At 46.0% G+C, this 23,155-nt stretch overlaps 1 protein-coding gene across 10 annotated transcripts in view; it reads right to left on the reverse strand.

Moving 5' to 3' along the window:
• The window catches only part of Tox2 (TOX high mobility group box family member 2), a 123,117-nt gene that overhangs the window by 33,067 nt on the left and 66,895 nt on the right, over positions 1–23,155 (reverse strand). For all 10 annotated transcript variants that reach the window (XM_063248296.1, XM_063248297.1, XM_013150339.3 and 7 more), the window contains one exon: positions 12,749–12,994. In XM_063248296.1, coding sequence (XP_063104366.1) covers positions 12,749–12,994 — 246 coding nt within the window. The remainder of the gene's footprint in view (positions 1–12,748; positions 12,995–23,155) is intronic.

Consider the following 23,155-nt stretch of genomic DNA (forward strand, 5'->3'; position numbering starts at 1 on the left):
CTCCATGCTGAGCACCTTGTAAGCATTACAGAAGTTAATTTCCAAAACACCCACGAGGTGAGGATTGTTAGCATATCCATTTTATAGCTCTCAGACTAAAGTTCTGGACCGGGTTGTGGGGTGGGGCTTGCCCAACACAGTGCGTAGTCGGAGGAACTTGGATTTAAAGCCAGTCTCTTGAAATCCAAAACCAGTGATATAATTTCTGGCATCACAGCAGTCCCTCTCCACAGGCCAGTGGGCATAGAGACACAGAGACAGTGTCTGGGTTAAGGGGTTGTGGCAGAGGCCAAGTTCTTCTTCCCAGGGGACAGATTTGTCTCCCGTGTCATTTATTGGGCACTGATCACTCAAGCTATGGGTACCTGGCTCCCCACTGTGTGCTGGGGCTAAGTGAGCCTGTCCTTACCACATCTGGGGACCATTCTTCAGGGGCTTCTCCAGGACAAAGAGCTTCAGGTTAGTGTGACCAAGGCCAACCTGTGGCCAGTAGTTAATCTGCAGGACAGTGTGAAGTTTATGTGCAGATGAATGGGAGGACCCAGGGCGTCTTGTGTGCACAGGTCCAGGATTCTCACAGGAGCCCTGTGGGATGGGCTGGGACCATCTTGGGAGCTCACAACCTTGGCTGTCACTTGCTGCTTTTAAGCAGCTCCTGGTTCTGATGGTCCAGAGCTGCAGATGTCTCTCTTGTCTCTCCGGTGATCTCCAATGGTGGGCAGCACTGATCAGCACTGAGCAAGCATGCAGAGTCCTTGAAGAGCAGCCGCTGGAACCTGGGCTCTGGTGGAACCTGGCCCCGGGGATCAGCCTGCCCTGGGATCCCTTTTCTGCCTTCTCTGTTGTACCTTGCTTTGCACTCCACTCAAGATGCTTGTGCACAGCTGCCATGAAGCCTCACCAAGACAAGACCCCGAGACTTTTGGTCACAGACTGGAGACTGTTCTCCTACAGGAGTGTCTGTTTCAAGACTTGAGCCAGTGAAGGCAAGAAGTGCTGGGAAGAATCAGGAACCACAGGCAGGAGCATGGGTCCTCGAGTTTCTCTGAGAGAAAACTCTACACCTGTCACAGATGTGATAAAATCCTGAAAGCAACCAAGATCCCAAGCAACAGTTCTGAGTCTTGCAAACCATAGAGAACTGGGCTGCACCCTAGGATGGCACAGACTGGTGGTTCTACAGAGCGGGTCAAAAAGAATCTTGGGCCCCAGCCAGCATCTCTGATGCTCTGGGTTTGGGAAGGGGCTGAGAATCTGCATCTCCTACAAGGTCCCTGATGGCACTAGTCACATGGTCATGGGCGCCCACCCAGATCTACTCTGGCACTGCTGCCTGATGAGATCCTCCTGCCCACGAAGTTATGCACCAGCTCATCCCCCTCCAAGCCTGTGACCAGTGGCTCACTCACGTCACCAGGAAGTGCAAATGCCAGCATCTCCGTGGTGTAATTTATACTCCAGAGCTCCCTATGGGACCAGGCAGACCCCTTTTGCATGGAGCTGGATACCATCTAGAATGTCTCCTAACCACCCCATGAGGCCACACAGTTGGCAACCCAACAGACACTGTTTCCCTCAGAGCTTCCCTCTCCCCATCATGAGCCCTCTGGGTTCTCCCAACCCACAGCTCTGACCCACAACCCCAGGGACAAGAGTCTTTCTCCAGGTCATTCGAGAAAAGTTTTACAGCCACACCCATGACCTGCTCCACCGCTCCCTGAGTCCCTGTGGTTTGTCCATTCTGTCTGTGAAGAAAATAAGGCTGGAGAAAAGTGACCTGCCACTCACAGTCCGTTAGTGACCACAGAGACAGGAAGTGGCCTCGGGCTTCCTGCCTGATGGCCTTGGTGTCAGTTTCCAGGTGACAGGAGGAGCAGAGAGAGCCTCATGGGAGATGATCTCTCAGGGCTCACACATCCCAGGCCCCAGGGACAGGTTCCTGCCATCCATCCCGATGTCCTTTCTCTTTTCCTCAGACCAAGGGTGTGGATAAAGAGCCATTGATGGGGGTGGGGGGGGGACTTTTGCCCTTCCCATCTGTCTTAGCTTGCAAGTGTCAATCAACCCTACAAAGGACTGGGAGATACGGGGTGAGAGTCATGCCCCTACTTTTTCTGAGCCCTAGGGCCAGAACTGGGGTGAAGGAATGGTACTGCAGGTACAAACCAAGTCGACAGGAGAATTAGGAAAGGCAGGCAGCACTGTCAGACAGGATGGCCACAGGATCACACCTAATTTGCCCTCTAGCAAAGAGGCGCAGGCAGCACCCCAGTTTGGGAGGTATTTACATGGGCACTTACTTATTCATCCATTCACATAATCAGTCGTCAAACTCCAGACACCTGCTGTGTTCCACTGTGGAAGCTAGGCATCAGGAACATTCACTAGCAGAGTGTATTTTCCCAGAAGCCCCACGAAGTAGACATCAGCTCCATTTTTCTGGAGGCTCAGAGAGAGGGTGACTTGCCCAAGAGGACCCACCAGACAGAACACAGACTGCAGCACTCTAGGACTCTGGGTCCCAATAAGTGCTATGGCTTAGGTACCCCCACCCGCTGTGCTGAGTCCTGGTGCTGCAGAGAGTTGCCTGGAAACGCCTGCAGCCCCGCGTCTTTCCGTGCAGGGACGCTCTCCTAGGAAGGCTCTCTCTTGGAGCTTTAATATTTAGATGAGTTTTATTTGTCTTGCTGTCTTTTATAAAGACTCTGCCAAGTTCTAAATGGACAAAGCCACAAGATGAGAGAAAGAGCGCAGGAGACTGACTTTTTATTATCCAGCCAGAGCAGGGGGAAAATGACTCCAATAAATCCCAAGTTTTATGTGCTCCAGACATTCTGCGGAGCCAGAGATGGCTTCTCAGCAACGCCGACGGTACATTAAAAGCTCATTTTCCCAAACATGATACTGAATATGCACTCGGAGGAAAGAGCCATTATACAGAGTAATATCAAAGCTGCAGCTGACGAATGTGGCTGCAATTTTCCCTGAATTCTCCCTCATGGCTCGGGAGCAGGTCTCTGAGCTCACACGCTGCAGGGCTTGGCACCCTGCCCAGAACAGAAGTTAAACACCTGGCCCTTGCTCTCTTTGAGGCTGGGGTCACGGCTCCGATTAGCAGCCTGGCAGGGGGTGAAGAGGAAGGGTTCCAGAGGGCAGCTCAGTGGCCATAAAACATCACAAACTGTTTGCTGAGTCCTAGCACAAGGGGCGGAGACTGAGTCTGAACAGGAGGTCTGCACAGGGTTACGGTTTCCTCCTCTCTAGATCTGCCAGTGTCCTCTGGTCCCCAAGGGCACCACCTCCAGGAAGCTCTCTGTGCCACTACTCTCCTCTGAGCCCTGCAGAAGTCCTTGCATCCTGCACCCTGAGCACCTGGTACTTCATGCCATCTTTAAATGTGAATAGCTCAGCTCAGAGCTGGATGGATACACGCAGTGGGTCTCAGCTACTAAGTCCCCTCACTTCTGGAAGGCTATACAAGTTAGACACTGAGAGTGCAGGCTGGGGACTCAGCCTGCCTGGGTCCATTCTGAGCACCAGACAGGTGGACAGCCAAGTCACTTATCTTTCTGTGCCTCTGCTTTCTCATCCTTCCCGGAGTTGAGGACTGGTGAGCATAGCAAATATATATTCAATGGGGGCAAGAGCTAAATAAATGGTACCAGACTGTAGTGACCGACAAGGTATCAGTTCATTAGGTGAAGGTCCCCAAGGGGACACAGGGCCAAACAGTGTGTGGCCTGCACCCTGCAAAGGCCAATTTACAGCCCAGCCTTGAGTGCAGGAGTGGTGCTGGCACACAGAGTTGTTCACCAGCATGCTCATGCTGGAGAACCACCCAGGCCAGCTCTCACTCGGAGCGTGGGGCTGAGACGACACAGCCACGGGGACAGCCACGTTGACACCATGCTGGAATCAGGGCTGCTCTTTCCTGGCCCCTCCCCCACACTGTGAACACCCTAGGGCATTAAGTTTTCTGTGGCTGAGGCACTCTGCAGGCCGAGAAGCGTCACCCAGACACAGGCTGGGCTTGGGGCAAGAAGCCTGGGTTCAAGTTCCATCTCTGCCCTTCTTGCAGCTATGTAACCCTGGACAAGTCACCCTCGTCTCCCACTCATTCAATGCCAGGCAGAAGTTGAAGGCTGCCTGATAGCTGGGTCCTTGCTCGGTGCTGGTGCCAGAGCCTGGTGTGCAGTGCAGGCTGCCCCCGGTGAGCACACACTTCCATGGCTTTAGACACTTCTGCCTTTATGTGAATATGTGATATGTTGCTTACCGTGGTTGTGTGTGTGGTGTGTGTGTGTTAATTCTGATCTTTAAAACATTTATACTGAAACATCATTTATCTTCATTGCTGAGTTTTCTGGTAACCACCCCAACCTCCATGCTTCTCTCTAGTCTCAGTCTAGAGGGTCCCAACAGCCCTAGAGAAGATGATTTCTAAATTAGGTCCTCAGCAGGAATAGGAGTTCTTCAGGATGACAAGGAAAGAATGCTTCAAGCAGAGGAAAGGGCATTCTCAACCAGGAGAGATTTTGTCCCCCAGTGTTTAAGACTTTTCTCATTTTGATTCTGACAAGGAAAGAGCTTCTAAAGGCCACGAATGGTGGATGGAAGCCAGGGATGGTGCTTGGTAGCCAACAATGCACAGGACAGTTCCCCTAAACAGAGAATTATGTCATCCAAAATGTCAATCATGTTGAAGTTGAGAAACCCATGCCAGAGATCAGAGGTGGGGAACATCCTGGCACACAGTGCCACCACAGGCTGATCTCTTGGCCTTTCTAAGCCTCAGCTTTGCACCTGAAAACTGGGAGTAATAACTGTACCAATTTTAGAGGGCTGGCAGGAGTGGGCAGTGGTACCAAGCATGTATACACTAGATGCTCAATAAATGTCTGTGCCCCACCCTTGCCTGCCTTGAATACACCCCAAACTTCACAGCAAATAGTTCTCAAAAGAGACGGTGTCCTCAAGTTCCAAAGAAAATTTTGACACAGAAAAGAATGTGTTTTGTTCCTTTCTGACCTTTCTTTTAGGAAAAACCATGCATCTTATCTCTTCACAAATGTGATCCGGCATGTGGAGAACCAGCCTGTGTGTTGGCTTATCACTGGCCTGAGTTTTAACAGGGAGTGAATTTTTATGATCTAGTTGTAAACCTTTGCTGAAACCATTTTAAAACTAAAAAACGCTGACAGATTCTTAACTACTATAGCTGCTAAATTAAGCATGAGGGGTAGGGTATTAAGGGGTGCAAAAGAAAACAAAAATGCCCTAAAAGAGTTAGTGGAGGTAAAATAATGTTCATTAAAAATAGAAAAACAAACATACACACAAAAAATCTTTTGTGTTCAACTTCACACTCGTACATCATAATGTTCCAGTAAAAGGCCATTTCCCCTGAGATAATAAAAGAATTGAATTTTTCCTTATCGGTCATCTATTTTTCAAGCCCAAGCTATTACTCCCGCTCTGGGGTTGCTAGGCAACAAGAAATATTAATAGCAGCTTTTATTAGCTTAGCTTTTGCAGCCGAGTACCAGAATGAGAAAATGGGAAACATAAATGTGTTACATAAATCTTTCAACCTTTCAGAGCCGGTGTTAGTCTCTGTTTTCATAATGATTTATTGAAGTGATGGTTCATTTATGAGCAAAAGGAGTGCAGGATAAGAAAACGGAGCAGTCCCCTGCAGGAGTGTTTGAAAATAAATAATTATAGCAGTGGAGCAAAAGCTGTTTAAAGCCATTTTTCCGAGTTTTATAAAATGTAGAAAGACGTATTTCTTTTGCGTATCGCCATGGAAGAACCGGGGAGGGAGTTTCATTGGAGTCTGACACATACAAAGAAACCTCTGGGTTTCTTGTTACCCCATTAGGATCCTCAGGGGTCCACTCTGGAGATCAGTCACCCTTTGCACTCCAGAGGGAAATTAGACAGAAACATGGCACCCTCTGCTTTTACCATGATAGATCCTTCCCCTGGTCACAGTGCCAAAGAGTATTAAGTCTTGGTCACTTGTTTTGTTGACAAGCAGCAGAACTGTCACTTTGCTATGGCTTATATGCTCCAGGCCTGACAAAGTGCCTAGTGTAACTAAGACGCCCTCTTTTGCCAGTCCCAGCTGAGCCCCTTATGTCCAGCTACCATGTCAGCCTCTGACCCACTTTTCCAAAGCCCACCTCCTGGACCTGCCTCCAAGAGCATCCTGACCAGGAAGGCGATACCCAGCAGTCAGCTTCCAGCCAAACTCCATCAACCCAGCGTAAGACTCTCTGGACATAGCAGTGGGCTCCAGGGCTCCAGGCAAGCTGCAAACCGACCCCAGAAACCCAGTCCAGATCCAAAGGACCGTACAGTACCTTGCTGACCCACAGAATCATAAGAAAGTTTTTTAAAGTATGGTTTTAAACCATTAAGTGTGGGAACCGTTTCCTCACACAGCAAAATCTAAATGATACAATCATAAAACAAAGAAAATTAATTCATTAAGGCTAATAAAAAGAATTAGCAGGGTTAAGGAGCTCCCACTGTCTCCCGGGGCCCAGAAGCCCACAGAACCAAAAGTTGAGGTGGGAGAGGTCTTGGTCCCTGGGCCTCACACTGGAGAAGGGGGTCCCCCTGTGCCATGACTTGTGTGAGTCAAGTAGGTAGACTCAGCTTCCTAGAGGGCAGGGAAAAGGGAGGGAGGGGATAAGCAGCAAGGGAGAGTAGATGGGAACAGCACCGAGCAGAAGGGCAAGGGAAGGGCGCGTTACAAGGTAAATTAAGGACTCTGTTTCCAGGCTCCAAGCTCTGTTCCAGAGCTGCAGCCTCACTCACAGGAGCCATTTCTAAGCAAGCTGGTTGAGAGGCAGGTACCTCCCTTCTCCCAGCCTGTTCACCTGGGCAGGGAGTCCTGGAGCTGGCTCCGCGCCCTGGGTGTGCTGGAGGAAGGATTGGTCTTTGCAAGATGCTTTGGGACAGGCATGTGGAGCATGAAGAATCTAGTTCAAGCCTGCTGGCCAGTGACATGTGTGGCACTGGCAATGGGAAGGCTATCGAACCTCAAACTCATGCTTGACTGGCTGACCGGAAGTCTGCCCATATCCCTGTTTGTCAGTTCATTACAGCTGGACTCTCCATCCCCATTTTATAAGTGTGAAAACTGAGGCTAGCAGCAAAGAGACTTGTACAAGGTCCTAAAGCCAGTAAGGAAGAGTCAAAGCTGCGAGGAGAAGGTGTCAGTGATACCTGTGTACCGACTCTGTGCTAAGTGAGCCCTGAGACTGTACCACACAGCTCCAGTGACCCAAGAGCTCACCAGCCTGGGAAAGCCCTGGACTCCTGGATCCCCAGAATCCTGGCAAGTACAGCCATTCTAGGGGGAGCTCAATTCCCCACTGGCCCAACCTCTACCTGTTCAAGGCTCCCCTGGGGGTTTTTCTGGTTTCAAAAAAGGTGCAGATTCCCAGGAGCTTGTCTGAAAATCACATTCCGCTCCTTCCCAGGATAAGCGTCTGCTGGGTACCAACATTTCCCAAGGACGACTCCAAAATAAATGATTTCAGACTTAACAGAAGCTGCTTAATAAATTCCACTCTTTCAGTTTCTTTGAGTATTTTAGAAACTGATTTATACATACAATATCTCTCTCAAAATGAGACAATCAACACAGGATAAAATTATTGAGTTATGAAAATAGGGGTCAGATGGAGGTGCAGCGCTTTAAATTAAACCAGTGAAATATATCTTTCGTACTAAATTGACTCTTTTTGTCTTGGAAATGAATGTTTAATCAGTTAAGATGCCGAAGTCGAGGAAGAGCCTTGAGCATATTTAATTTTGTAAAAGAGGCCTGATTCCACTACTGTTCACGATTCCCGCCAGCAGCCAGCCCTTTAAAGGGAGCAGCTGCCTCCAACAGGTCTGCTAGGCTGAGCTGCCCAGCAGGCAGGGGAAAGAAAGAGCCCTTGGCCTCTGGGATCCTAGCCGGGGGATCTGGCATTGATGAGACAGAGGGCTGGAGGGCACTTTGGCTCCACCCTCTCTATAGGGATGCAACATCTCTGGTGCATCTTGGTCTGTGCAGACAACACCTGGAGGCTCCTGGCATCTGGGCATCCCCTGTGCCACCTGTGGCCACAGCCTGGCTGTGCCATCCCTCATCGCCTGGTGAAACTGACCTGTGGGTCACAGGAGATCAAAGAGGGTTTGATTTAGTTTTGTTGCTTAAGAGCTGGATGACATTAATTCATTTACAAAGTAGTTACAGAACCTATTCTGTGCCAGGCCGTCACTTCCTGGAGGAAGTGTTGATGACAGTTTCCAAGGGTTACTCTGCTAACCCTCAGCTATAGTCAGCCCTATCTGTGCCTCCATTGCACAGAAGGGCACTGGAGGGATCGATTAGACTTGATCTTTGGATTCACCAGCAACTGTGTAGTTTCTCTGTCATACCACTTTCCTGGAGGACAGGGCCCAACATCTGAGCCAAGATGCAGTGGCAGTAAACCCATGACATGTGCATCGTGGCAGGCTGTTTATATCATGACAGCTCTAAAAGTTTGCCATCACTGGGCTTCTCCCAGTACACACAGTACCATACGCAGACCCTAGAAGAGCACTGACAGCATCTACAGAGACAGCTTCATTAGTCAGTTCTGTGCTACTATGACAAAATAGCCAACACAAGCTGCTTATGAGTAGAGAGAAGTTCATTTTGGCTCATGGTTCTGGAGGTTCAAGTTCAAGATTGGGCAGCACCATGGGTTTGGACCTTTGGTGAGCGAGGCACATTCTGGTAGGAGAGCAAGTGAGAACTGAGTGCTCAAGCAGGAGACAGGATGAGAGGAAGAGACCCGGGTCCCCAATCCTTCAGAGGGTACAACCCTGCAGGACCTGAGCACCTCCCAGAATGTTCTGCCTTTTAAAGGTCCCCAGAACCTCCCCATCCACCACTCCTGGGACCAAGCCTTTACACTACCCACATTCAAACCAATGCATCCAGCCTTTTACCTTCCCATTTATGCTGGGAGTTCCCAAAGGCACCTTCTGAATCCTGAGCCCAGAGCAATGGTTGGTACCTAGCAGGTGCCCCATAAAGGCTGTTCACAGCTGAAGATCACTGTGGGAGGCTGAAAGATGCCCCATGCCCACCAAAGCTCTCAGACCCTATCCTTAGAACCTGTAAATATGACTATATTTGGAAAGATAGGTCCTTGTGGTGGTGACTAATTCAAGGTCTTATCCAGAACCAGCCCCAATGCCATCACAAGTGCCCTTTTATGAGGGGCACATGGAGCTTCTACAGGCAGAACAGAAAGCAACAGAAGATGTGGCAGAGACTGGAGGGGCACAGTCACCGCCCCAAGCTGGGGAAGGTAGCCATCCTACTGGAGGTAGAAAAGGCAAGGACGAACTCTCCTCAAGCTTCAGGATGAAGTGTGGCCTTCCTGGCACCTTGATTTTAGCACAGGCCACTGATTCTGGACTTTCAGATCTGGGAGAGAATAGACCTCTGTCGTTGTAAGTCACAGTTTGGAGGAATTTGTTGCATGCTCACCTGCCTCCTGAGAGTCTCCCTGCCTTGCAAATCCTAATTCCTCTGGCCTCCCTCCACTGAGGAAACTTTATGTGAAAGAATATTCATATTGCTTGATACCTAGCAGGTGTGAACATGAATCCCAACACTGCCCACACAGCATGTATACCTACAGACACCCCTTTTTCTGCAAGGTCCCACAAATCTAACAACTATGTCTTCAAGGGCCCCTTGTCTTTTCACTAGAGAGCACGATGTGTGCACATGCTCTCATCTGGTTTTCCTGTTGGTCTGGACCTCTCCCCTGGGTAATGGGGTTTGGCTTATCTTTCACAACATAACAAGTGAAAATAAAATTCAGCGAACCCTTGCAAAGTCAGGCTAATGGGAGAATTAAGGCTATCAGCATTTGAGAAGCATTTTAAGTGTGAACTAGTTACAAAGAAATCTGGGAAATAACTGCAAAGTGCCTGTCTGCACAGAGCCTAGGATAACACTTCACAGAAGCAGTGACGAGGGGGTTGTCTCTGATTAGCAGGTAATGTGCACTGTAATTATCAGAGCTGTTAAATAACCAGGGATCCTCAAATGCACCTAGGCGTGTATGCAATCTATCCCTTTGGGTAAATGACACTAAAAGGAAAACGGCCATTTGGTTATAGTGGGAATTCATTTTTATTACTAATAATAACAGCAGCAAATATTCCCTGATTGCTTACTCTCTGCCAGGCATTTGCAAAGACTTTACATACATTATCTCAGATACATTTCACGATGACCTTGAGGACTGACAATTATGACTCCGAGGCAAGAAAGTGAAGCTCCAGAGGGACAGTCAGGATCTACCGTGAGTTGACGGGACTCCAAAGTCCATGTGCTGACCATTACCCCACACTCTCCATTAGCCACCAGCACCACAAGTCAGCAACAGGTGGCTCCGGGCTGTACCATCCTCAGCCCTGCACCACGGCTCTTAAAGGACAAGACAAAGGTGTCCTTCTGGTCCTACCCTTTCTTGTCTTGTCATAAATCACCAACAGGGATGGTTTGGAGTAGTGAGGGTGTCTGACAAATTGAGCTGGACAAACAGCCAACGCACAAACCTTCTAACAAGGTACAGAAAAGGTTGACGAGGGAGTCAACCACAAAGTCTTTTAGAAGTCACTGGGAATCTGTATGACTGATGGGCCCAAAAGGAAAGTATTCTTCCAAAATCAGCATCAATTTTCACTGAGTTCTTTCATGAGAACAGAACACTATAAAATGTGGATCTCGAGTTGCTTTCCTCCCTCCCTCCTCCTCCTTTATTTCTCAACTGGCTTCAGAAATACACCGAATACACCAGGGTTTTTAAGCAAGAAAATTTGTTGGTAATAAAAGAAGAGTAAACAATAAAGAAATAAAGCACAGTTGATATGGTTAGAATATAAACAGCATGCCCAAAGGCCCCAGGCATCTGCTAGCACCGGGCCACAAATTTGGCTGCAGCTCATACACGGTGGTAGCAGAGGTAAACACGGTTCACCCACCACCATGTGGCTCTGATTGGAAAGGCAGGTAGGCAGCTCTTCCTCCTGCCACAGCCGTGTTTGCCCCCTAAGCTAATAAAACAGAGGACTGCTTCCTCCTCCACACAGGGGCTGGTCCAGCAATGCCCAGTCATGTGTTCCTTCAGCACTCAAACGGCCACGTGCTGGAGACATCAGGAAGTAGGCCGGCTGCTCCGGTCATCAGCCCTGATCCGTAGAAACAGGGATGCAGCCGGGGGCCTAAGGACACCATGGTGGAGTACCTGGGCCAGATCACCCCTGATACCCTTTATCCATCAGCCCTTGGATATTTTCATCTTTTTACATAAGTTAGTGTGAATCTGTTTCCTGTTACTTACAAATGAAAGAAAGAGTGGTGACCAGTATATACTACTACAGTGAAGGGAAAAAAACCAGTCAATTCACAGGTCTCTAGCAGACATATGAGAATTCCCTTAAGGAGATGTTTCTATGTACCTCCTGCTGCCCTCTAACAAAGGTCTACTGATTTTCTGTAGTTCCTGCTGGTGAGAACGAGCCATTCACGCTAAGAAAACATAATCTCACCTTAAGACCATAATGTTAAGTGAAATAAATCCGACCACAAGTTAAATATCTCATGATTTCTGTTATGTGAGAAACCCAAATAAACTAAAGAGCAAAATGAAAGACAGATAATAGGAAACAGAGACAGATCTTTTGCAAATGGGAAGAAGACCAAGTGATAGGGGGATGAAAGGGACATGAAAAGAATTAAGATGTGTCACGTACATTTAGCAGCTCCCCCTTGGGTGCAATCATTATGGACTGCAAACAGGTACTCACAAAAAAATTTAAAAGTTTTCAAACAAGAAAAACTGAAGAAATGAAACCTGGGTAAAAAGAAAAGAAAAAAGAAAAAGGCAAACAGAATCCCCCTAGCATGAGACTCAGGAGCCTTATGACCCAGGCTCTGCTGAGACCTTTTTAGCTCCCCTCTCTCTCTATGGCGTCAGGTCCTTGCTCTCCAGCGCAACAGAAAGAAGGAAACAAACGCAGCTCTGAAGCACTGCAGCAGCCCCTGGCCTCATCCTTGAGTGCATGCTGCCCTGAGCCTGGAAGATTCTCTCCTGCCTTTGCCTGCAAAACTTCTGCCTATCCCACAAACTTCAACTCAGTGATCACCCTCTTCCCTGGATGCTTAAGCAAGATACAACCTTTAAAAAGAATGGTTCCACTTACATGCAGTGTCAGACTGGCAAATATATAGATGGAAAGTTAATAGGGCTGCAGGGGATTGTGGGTGGCTGGTTGGGAGCAATGAGCTCAGGTACAGGTTTCTTTTGGAGGGTGATAAGCGTGTTTCAAAATGTTACAGACGGTGACGTGATTCCAAATATACAAAAGCTACTGAGTTGTACACTTTAAATGTGAATTGTATCTCAATAAAGGTATTAAAAATAAATGAAATTATACTGTTAACAAATAATAAAACAAGTCCCAGGGTGTTGTAAGCAGAGCCCCAGAAAAGTGGGCAGCGCAGTGACAGTTTCCCTCCGCGCCACTCCCATATTCTGCTGACTCCTTTGTGAGCAAGAAATGGAACCCCAGCCTTGCATAGGAGCAGCTTCACATCACAGCACTGGCACTGCAATACCCTCTGCTCCTTCCCTGCTGTGACCAGCAGGAGCCATGCTAGGAAGCAGAGACTCACCGTGGGCAGCTGGCTCGACAGCAGGTGGCCGTCCTGGGCCAGCATGTTGGACACCATGATGGCCGGCAGATCCATGGCTTGGTAGGGATAGGCAGGGAGCAGACCGTTGGGTGCAAGGCCGTGGCACAATGAGTGGTAGCTGGCTTCGTGGTCTCCCAGGTGCAAGAGGGGTGGCTCTGGGAGGTTGGGAGGTGTTATTGGGGGGATCTCATAGTCCTCGTTGCTCTCACTCTGGCTGTTATAGGTCTAAAACATCAAAAAGGCATTGTTGTTAAGGGTCAGGATCTTAAAACTACAGAACATGCTTAACAGCATCAGCGACAACCATAACAACCCATTAACAAAGAGAAAGGATGATGCCAGAAGGCTCTAGGTGTCTCTCCCCCCCTACCCCGTCACCTGGATCCGCCCCCAAGCAGATGCTCCTCCCACTCGATGCTCTTTGCCCAGAGCCCGCCTCCTGGAGGGCAGGACTGGCTCCTCCCACCTGCTCCTGTCTGTTTCCCACAGATCTGACACCCACAGGCCACCTGGGTGCATATTCTAACGTCACTCATTTAACAGATGAGGATGCTGATCCAATGAGGAAAGCAAGCCATCCAATGCTAGCAGAAGAGCTGGGAAAGAAGCTGGGGCATCCTGACTCTGTGATCTTTCTAGACATCTTTCTGCAAAGTGTTCCAAACAGTCAGTCCAACCAGCGCCTATCTTGGTGGCTCTGGCCTTGGTCAATGATACAAACATTCCCACGGAAGCACAAGCTGGAAACCAGAGTCACACTTTGAGTTTTTATGTGTTTATCTTTTTCCCCATCTCACTGAGTTGACCAGGAACCTCCAGGATGATGCTGAATAGAAATGGTGAGCCTTGACATGCTTGCTTTGATTCCCTTAATGGGAATCTCAGTATCTCAACATAAAGTGGGAATTCTTCTTCCATAAGTGGACAGAATTCCTTGTTTATCATGGTAAGGTTTTTTTTTAATTGTGCATGGAATTTTAAATTTAATCAAAATTTCCTCCCTGCACCTACTAAAAGGTTCAAATACTCCTCCTTAAATTCAGTTAATCAGGCAAATAACTTTTACATTAAAATAACTACTTATTCCTGGAATAAACCCCATGTGGTCACTATGTATTACTCTTTTTATAGTGTCGGATTTTGTTTGGTGGTATTTTATGATTTTCCATCAAATTCTCGAGTGGGATTGGCTTCAATTTTCCTCTCTCCTACTGTCCTTTTAGGGTTTGAGAATTATGGTTATGTTAGGCTGGGAAGTTAGTCTTCCTTAATCTCTGGAAGAGATAAGACTCAACAGAAGACAGATGTGTGAGTTGGAAGACGAATCCACAATTCAACTAGAGCAACAAAGAGAACACAGACAGAGGGGCCACCAGCACAGAGGATGAGGGAAATGTCTAGTGGACGTGTGTCCAACCTGCACTAAGAGGGAGAAGCCACGAGGGAACAGGCCAGAGGAATAACTGAAGAGATGAAGGCTGGGAATATTCCAGAGCTGACGAAGGGCACCAGAGGGACTGGTGGATTTTTTTTTTTCTTTTTTTCCTTTTTTTCCCCAGTACTGGGATTGAACTGAGGAAATACTAAACTACTTTTCATTATTTTATTTTAAGACTAGGTCTCACTCGTAGTACAGGCTGGTCTTGAATTTGCAATCCTGCTTCAGGCTTCCCAGCAGCTATAACAACAGATGTGCCCCTCCATTCCTGGCTGGTGCGTGTGTGTGTGTGTGTGTGTGTGTGTGTGTGTGTCTTAAAGAAAATAACCTTCGAGAAAAAAGAAAACCTTACACCACAATAGCATATAAAAATAACAGCTTTTAATATGCTTGATAGTATCCATGTTAAGCAAGCTCTGTCACCGGGTCAAACCCATGCCTGCCTCCAGCTGGCTGGCCCTTTGTAGCTGCTGGGCATGGCATGAGCATGGATTTGGGTACAGCAGTGTTGCATGAAGGGGGCATGTGCACCGGGAGGCCTGCTTGGTGTCTAGACCTTTCTGCTCAGGTGGTCCATGTGAAGCTCACAAGAGCCCTTCCCTGGGGGGAGGCCCCAGGTTGCCCTTTATGGCCATGAAACATGCCCAGAGAGGGCAAGGGCCTTGCCACCCTGACGCCTACCTCCCAGGCCTCCTGTGCCCCTGGAGCCTCTTGCTCACTAGTTCCCTCAGTGAGGCAATTGTGGGATGAACTCACAGATGGCAAACCTGCTTCTACCTTGGCACTTAGCGGCCTTCTCTGTTCTCACACAGGAGCTTCTTGGGCTCAGTCCTGAGCTGTCCTTTCTTTCTTCCCTGTGCTGTCCCCTAAATGGATCTTAACCAGTTTCACTTTTGGTTCCCACCCTTGTGCTACATCTACACACTCAGCTTTGGTCCCTTACCAGCGATGCAAGTGGGTTCCCCAACCTCCACTCAGGACCTGCACTGGATGATCAGCTTGCCCCTTCTCCTGCCCTGCACTTGGGTCTTCCCACCGCAGTGACACTACCCTCCACCACCCCGAGACTCACCCTCAGTCACCTCTCAAATCCAACAAAACACCTCCGACATATCTTTAAAACATTGCCTCTTCCTCCACCCCCACTGCCCTATTTAGCCCAGACCACCCTCATCTCTTCCCTGGACATGACAACTTCTTACTGGTCTCTCTTGTTCCTCTCATCCCTTCTTGTCCGGTTGGCTCCCTCCATGCAGCCAGAGTGGTCTTTATAAAGACCTCCTCTCACTATGCCGCTCCCATACTTAAAATGCTCTGTTGGTTCCCACTACCTTTAGGATCAAGTCCAGAGGCCCATTTATGACCTTGTAAGTTCTCACATCACCTGCTCAGTCACCCCTCCACCACGGCGACTGTTCCTGTGCCCAGGACCTCACTGCTTTGCTAACCAAGTGCTCTCCTTCCAAGCTCACTGCTACTCATTCGCCCCATAGGCTGGATTAAATGTCTCCCCTGCACCTCATGCTGCACCCAGCATGACCCGGCATTTCTCCTGCAAAGGCTCATCCAGCTTGGAGTTAACTGGTTTAGGCTGCATTGTTTAGCATTTGTCGTGAGTTCTGATCATTATGCTCCAGTGCTTAGCTCGAACCAGGTTGTTGAATGGAATGCAGGGCCTGGGGGCAAATGCTATAAACACGGACCTATCAGTCAGCTTCCAAGATGGCCCTGGGGACTAGGTAGGAGGCAGGTGGATATGCTGGTGAAGAGAGAGAAGGCTTGGGCTTGAATCCTGGCTCTCCCAGTCACTAGCTTCCTGTGACTTTGTTCTCTTGGGGCCTCAGTTTCCTCATCTAATTGCTTAGAGTTGTACCTGGCACACAGTAGCCCTCCCACTGTTAGGATTGACAGCCTTCTCCTTGCCTGGAGTCCCAGAGATGTTAGGGTCCCCCAAGGCACAGACTGAGGCGACAGAAGCTCACTGTCTCTGCATCCCCACTAGTGAATGCTCCCAACTCACACACCACAGCTCTGTGCACCGTGGGGTGCACTGATGTCTGTCTTCACCCTGCTGTCACTAAGGCCTGGGGCTGACTGCCATTTAGGTGGGAATCAGCCCTGGGTATGGTATCACCCCAGAAAGCAGGGACCCCTGCCAACTTTCCTCACCTCCAGGCAGCCTTCCCAATCCCCCCGTCACCCAAGACCCCACCCCAGCCCCTTCATGTGTACCTCTCAGATTCATTACACCTGCAGTGATTTTTTTACACATTGTATGTATCTCCTTCTTTCCTGATCCCACATTGCATGAGGGCAGGAGAGAAGGTGTCTTGTCACTAGCATCTAGAATAGTGGCTGGCACACAGCAAGTTCAGTCCAGTAAATAAGTAAGGTTACAAAATGGGCCTAAGGTGCTCCCTACCTGTCCTCCTAGTAGACAGTAAAGTATCCCGGCTACCTATGGTTCATGTCTGTCAAATGCCACCTCTTTTCCTGTCCCTCTCCCACATCCAGGGCAGGTGCTGGCACATGTTAGGTGCCCCAATGAATGCCATTCATTTCAGTCAAACCCCAAAACCTCAATCCACTGGAACCAGCCCAATCGACCAGAAGCCTTTTCAAAAAGTGAGCAGATGTTCTAGCAAAATATTGAAATAACACAGCCATGACAATTCATTTAAAGAGGCAATTAACACACTTACAAACAAACGTGCAAACATGTACATGCCTCTTCCGAATGCAATCAAATCCTGACCACCTGAACACAAATCAGCCTGTCCTGCGACAGAGTCCCTGCTCTGTATCAGGCATAGGATCCAGGATTTCCATACACATTCCCTACTTAACTGTGTGAGCCTCTAAAATGCCTAATATCTCCATCTTGCAAAAAAAGGAAGCGAGAGTTCAGAGAGTAGAAGGCACATGCAGGCTAGTGAGATTCAGACCCAGGCCTTGGGATTCTGAACGTGACAGTTTCCCATGCTTTGTCAGATGCCTCCACAATCTGTATTTCAGACTTACTCTAAGCAAAAGGAGCATCTCTATGTTTTGCACTACTGGTGTCCTCATGAAAGCACAGGGATGGAGGCCAAGCTGTCAAGTTGGAAGAGCTCTGGTGTGCCTTGTTTTTCATGCACCAGCTTCACAAAAGGAAGAATACCAGACTGACCCATATGACCCGGGGCTTGCTCTTGGGTCCAAAAAGGATTAAGTCTCTCCTAGAATCCTGGAGTTGAGATTATGAAGCGTTGAAGATGGCAACTACTCAAGGAATAGGAGAAAAGGGCCGAAGGCAAGGCCTTAGGAAAGAACGACACTGAAGAGCATTTGACAGATGAGAAGCCTGTGACAGTGATGAGCCGACAGCCTAGCTGAGTATCAGGATGCACTCATTCACTTGCCACAAGAAAATGAAAACGGACAAGCTCATCAAAAATTCAACCACAGAAAGTAAAAACACAAAACAAAGTATTCCTTTAAATAATCCCTTTTGGAAAAATAGTCAATGCTAAAACCTAGAGGAGAAAAAGCAAACCAGACTGCGGGATCATAGAAAAAGCAAGGGGCTGAAAAACCATGGTGATTTATATTAATCCCGAACTGTTGCTTGTGAAGTGACTGTGGGATCTCATGTGACTGTTGAATAAGGATTCTTAAAATAGACACAGGATTGCAATATGAACCTGACCTCAAATGAACAATCTAGAAGATTTCAGCTAGAATCTCTTTCTTCTTAACAGGAGATGACAGATATAGACTCACTGTTTATATGGTAAGAAAATACAAGCTTAATTATATTTATTATATTCTTTAAGAATTTGCTCACGTTTCACATAACATAAAATCGACCATTTCAAATGGATCAATTTGGTGGCAGTCCGTTCATAATGTTGTGTGACACCTCCTCTATTTAGGTCCTGAGTGTGTTCACCGTCCTCAAGGGAAACGCACAGGCAGCTCCTCCCTGTCCCCCTTGCCCCTCAATCGCCGGTAGCCAGCGTCTTCACTCTGCCTGTATGACTTTATCTGTTCTGGATGTTTTCATATAAATGGAATCAGATCATATAGGATCTTTTGTGGCTTCTTTTACTCAGCATGATGTTTTGCAGGTTCATTTATATTCTATGGCATATAATATACATAACATTCATTCCGCCATAACACCATTGAGAGGTGTTTATGTGTCCTTTCATGCTTATGAAACATGCCACCAAAATTACGCACCAAGTTCCCACATTCATCCACTGATAGACACTCGGCTGTTCCCATCTTTGGGCTAGGATGAACAGTGCTGCTATAAATGGGTATGTATATTACTGAGTCCCCATTTTCAGTCCTTTAGGGGTATTAAGCTGGGGGTGGAACTGGTGGGTTATATGGTGATTCTGTGCTTAACTTGAGGAACGGTCAAGCTGTTTTCCACAGTGGCTGCTTATCCCAATAGCAACGTGGAGGCTTCAACTTCTTCACATCCTTGCGGCCACTATTTACTTTTATTTTTTATAATAATCCTAGTGGATGTGAAGTAGTATCTTATTATAGTTTTGAATTGTGTTTTCTTAAATATTAATGATGTTTAACATCTTTGCATATGTTTCTTGGTCACTTGCATATCTTCATTGAAGAAAACATCTATTCAAGTCTTGTGCTCTTATTTTTAATGAGATTTATTATTGTTGTTGCTGCATTAAAAGAGTTCTTTATAAGTTTGAGGTCCTAAGCTGCTATATAATTTGCAAATATTTTCTCATTCTCTCTTTCTTGATGATGTCCTTTGGTGCATAAAGATTTTTATTTTATTTTATTTTATTTGTTTGGTACCAGGGATTGAACTCATGACCTTGTGCTTGCCAGGGAAGTGCTTGTGCCACTGAGCCAAACCCCTAGCCCAAGATTTTTAATTTCAATCAAGTCCAATTTGTCTATTTGTTGTTGCACATGTTTTAATGTCGTACCCAAGAATCTACTGCCGAATCTGAAGAATTACATCTCGTGTTTTCTTTGAGGAACTTTATTGTTTTAGCTGATCCTTGGCTTTTTCTTTTGATTTTAAAATGTTCCTTGTATATTTTAGATGTACAGAATGATGATGACATTCATTATAGAGAGTCTGTACCTGTACATGACACATTTTGCTTCTTTTCTTTCCCATTCACTCTGCTCCATTCAATCTCTGGCTCTCCTTATTTACAAAAGTTTGTTCCCATTTTTCTTTCTATTCTTGCCTTCGATTCCCTTTTTTCCATTCCCTCTCCCCTTTAACTAGCTCCTTTTCTCAGTTGAACATTTTCTTTCCATTTCTCAATATTTATTATACACATGTGGTTTCTCACACCAGAGAAACAATGGGGTATTTGCATCGCGGATCCATTTTGAATGAACTTTTGTGTACAGCATGAGGTAGGGTCCAACTTCATTATGTTGCATGTGGCAATTTATTTATCCCAGCACCATCTGGTGAAGAGACTGTTCTTCCCCTGTGAATGGTCTTGGCTCCTTTGCAAAGAATCTGTTGGCCCATAGATGTATGAGTTTATTTCTAGACTCTCCATTCTATTCCCGGGGTCCGCACATCCTTATGCCAGTACTGTATTATAGTTTGTAGAATTTGGGAAATGTGAATCCTCTGACTTATTCTTTTTTAAGATCACTGGTGCTATCTGGAGCCCCTTGCAAGTCCATATAAATATTTGGGTCAGTTTGTCCATTTCTATCTTATAGGTCAGTGGAAATTTGATAGGGATTGCAGTGGATCTGCAGATTGCTTGGGTAGTTAAGTAATGTCATCCTAGCAACCAAGAGTAAGTTTTCCAGTCCTCAAGCATGGATGTCTTTCACTTTGCTAGTTAGGTCTTTTTTAGTTTGTTTCAGCAACATTTTATACTTTTCAATGTATAATTCTTTTACCTCCTTGGTTGTACCTTTTTAATTAAAAAAATAAAATGGTACAAAATTTATACTTTCCTATTCCATATCCCTAGATGCTTTTGTGTGTGGAGCAGGTTCCTCAGTTTCCACTTTGAATTGTTCATTGTTTACAGAAACACAACCAGTTTTTCCATGTTCACCTTAAGCCTTGAAGCTTTGCTAAATTAATTATTAACTTCTTATTATAATTTTAAGAGAAAGACATTCTCACCATTAAAGGAATTTTAGAAAAGGAAAAAACAGAAATTGATCGAACTAATAAAAATCTGAAAACAGGAATGAACTATGAAACATGCTAATAATCTTCTTAAAAGTGACCATATTAAAAGCATCAGTGATCACAATAAATATAAGTAACTTCAATAGTCTTAATTAGATTAATAATTTGATGAAAATAAACAAATCCAGCATATAACATTTATAATAGACATACCTAAAGTAAAATAACATGGAAGATTAAAAGCACACAGATGTGTTAGACAAAAAGCAGAGTGACAAAATTAATAACAAATTAAGTACAACTCAGGGCAAAAAGCACTACAGAGATCAAGAGGACCACTTCAGATGATAAATAATATAATCCACTAGGAAGAAATGACAGACATAAGCTTTTATCTAGACTGATAAACCATAGGGACATAAAATGCAAAAAAAAAAAAACAAAGAGACATGAATACATTTTGTCAAAAATTGATGAGTCAGTTGGGTAGAAATGAATATGGATAGTGGGTTTGAATAAAAGAGTTACCTTCTTGATTTGTCCTGATTTTTAACATATTCATTGCAAAGTGCCTATGAAATACTTACAAAACATAATAATGTACTAGCTACAAAGACAGTCACCTTGCTGGAGAGAGAGCCTGCCTGGCAAGCACAACGTCCTGAGTTCAATTCCTGGTACCAAAAAGAAAAGAAAAGAAAAGAAACCAATCACCTCTTCCATGGGCAGAAATAATAGACATGTTCTAAGATGTAAATAAATGAGCAAACAAGGGACAGAAAGAGGGAAGAGAGGAAAGTGGGGCGTGGGAGACCCTCCCAAGAATTCAGACAGTTTAAAAGCAATTCTCTAAATAACGTTTGAGCTCAGGAGGAAATCACAACTGAAATTAAGGAACGCTACCTGATAAAATGTGTGAGAGATGAACAATAAAACGCTTGTAGGCTTTTTAGTGAAATGAATCTGTTAGAAGACAAAAAAGACAAACTGAACAAACTCAGAATTGAATTCTCTAAGGTAGAAATAAGACAACAGATTAAACAAAAATCAGTAGAAAAAGAGTAATGAAATAGAAAACACATTTTAGATATGAAAAATAAGGTAGAGATGAGATTTGGGGGGGGGTAACAAAATAGGTAACCACCAATAACAAAAGAAAAAAAATGATACCCCAAAAGGAATGACAAATACATTGGTTCTTTATAGCCCATGGGAATTTCTATTTTTTTTTTTTTTTTTTTTTTTTTTTTTTTTTTGTCTTTTTCATTTTTATCGGTACCGGGGATTGAACTCACGACTGCCTGCTTGCAAGGCAGGCGCTTATGCCGCTGAGCTAAATCCCCAGCCCCGGGAATTTCTATTGTATTAATTCTGTTGTTTAACTCTTCTAAGAAACTATTACTTTTCTTTTTTTTACTTATCTATTGGTTTCTGAGAAAAGCATCTTAAAAATTTCCACCATGATGGTGATTTTTTAACAACCTCTTGTATTTTTGTCCATTTTGCTTCACATTACTTCAAAGATATGTTATTATTTATCAATTATCACTATATCTGTTTGAAGTGTTCTTTTCATTGCCTGATGGTTTCTGACTTTAGCTCAGTTAATGCTTACTATAAGATCCTCAGACTGACATCTGACTACCATCTCAAGTGCCTGCCCCATCTGTATATATAAGAGGTAAACATTCACTGAGGTAACAGAAGGTGAATCAACCTTTTCCAAAGCTTATTTGACTCTGACTCAGAGTACAAAAGTATTACTTTACTCCCTGATGAAGCCTGATGGGAAAGAATTCTTTGCAGAACTCAACTTACATTCTCAGAGTCGAGACATTTAGGAAGACACCAACTGGTATTTGCCAGTCATTGGCAGACTGGAAAGGAGAAAAGATTGGAGGGATTGTGAGCAGCCTCCACAAGACGATGGCTGGCGGAAGGCATCTTCAGAAGTCTCAGTGGGATGGTAGCCTGATGAAGGGGACCTCAACAGCAGCAGGTCAAACAACAGATGTATCAGGTTCAAAGAGGTGAGCTGCACCACAGCTGAGCATGCCTCATGGAACAGAGCCAATATGTGAAGGTTGCATGACAGAGGGCTGTAACAAGGGGACATCACAGTACCAGTCAGGCAAGACCCTAGTCCTCTGATCCTGCCTCACCTGCCCTGGTCCTGGTCTCCAGCAGCTGCTGAGGAAGTAAGTGTGGATAGCCCCCGCTCCACTGTAGCCCCAGAAGCCAGGGACTTGGCCGGGAGGCTGACGCTTTGATTCTTACAGTGAAAATGCTCAAAAAGCTGCAGGATGGGATGGAGAAGGTGAGAGGAAATGGGGGTCACAGCAAACTACTTCATGTTGACACAGGACTCAGGGTTCCAAATGCTCCCACATACTTTACACGTTCCTCTCAAGAAAGCTGTAAGAGTCTCGGAGTCCGGAGTCCGTAGTCAGTGAGCACGACTGTTTGATTTGTGCAAAGAAGTCAGACCAACCTAGGACATCTAGCTCTGCACTTAGCTTGCAAAAGGGGCTGCTCCGTAGTTTACTTACTTTCCAACACCCCACAGGACAGCTAAGAGAATCACACAGAAAACAGATGTGGAAAGATTAACAGCAATTCAACATGAAACCTTCCATAACTTCAAGGAGGGAGAAAAAAAGATCTCAGGTGGAAAGTAGAACAACGTTTATGTTGCATTTCTATACTGCAAATGAGGGAACTGAGGTTCAAAGGGGCAAAATATCTTCTCTAAAGTCACCTGGATAACACGATGGAACAAGAAGCCCCTGCCTACTTGCAT

This window comes from Cavia porcellus, unplaced genomic scaffold (assembly GCF_034190915.1).
Source record: "Cavia porcellus strain 051 isolate PalLab524CR breed Dunkin Hartley unplaced genomic scaffold, mCavPor4.1 scaffold_5, whole genome shotgun sequence".
NCBI lineage: Eukaryota > Metazoa > Chordata > Mammalia > Rodentia > Caviidae > Cavia > Cavia porcellus.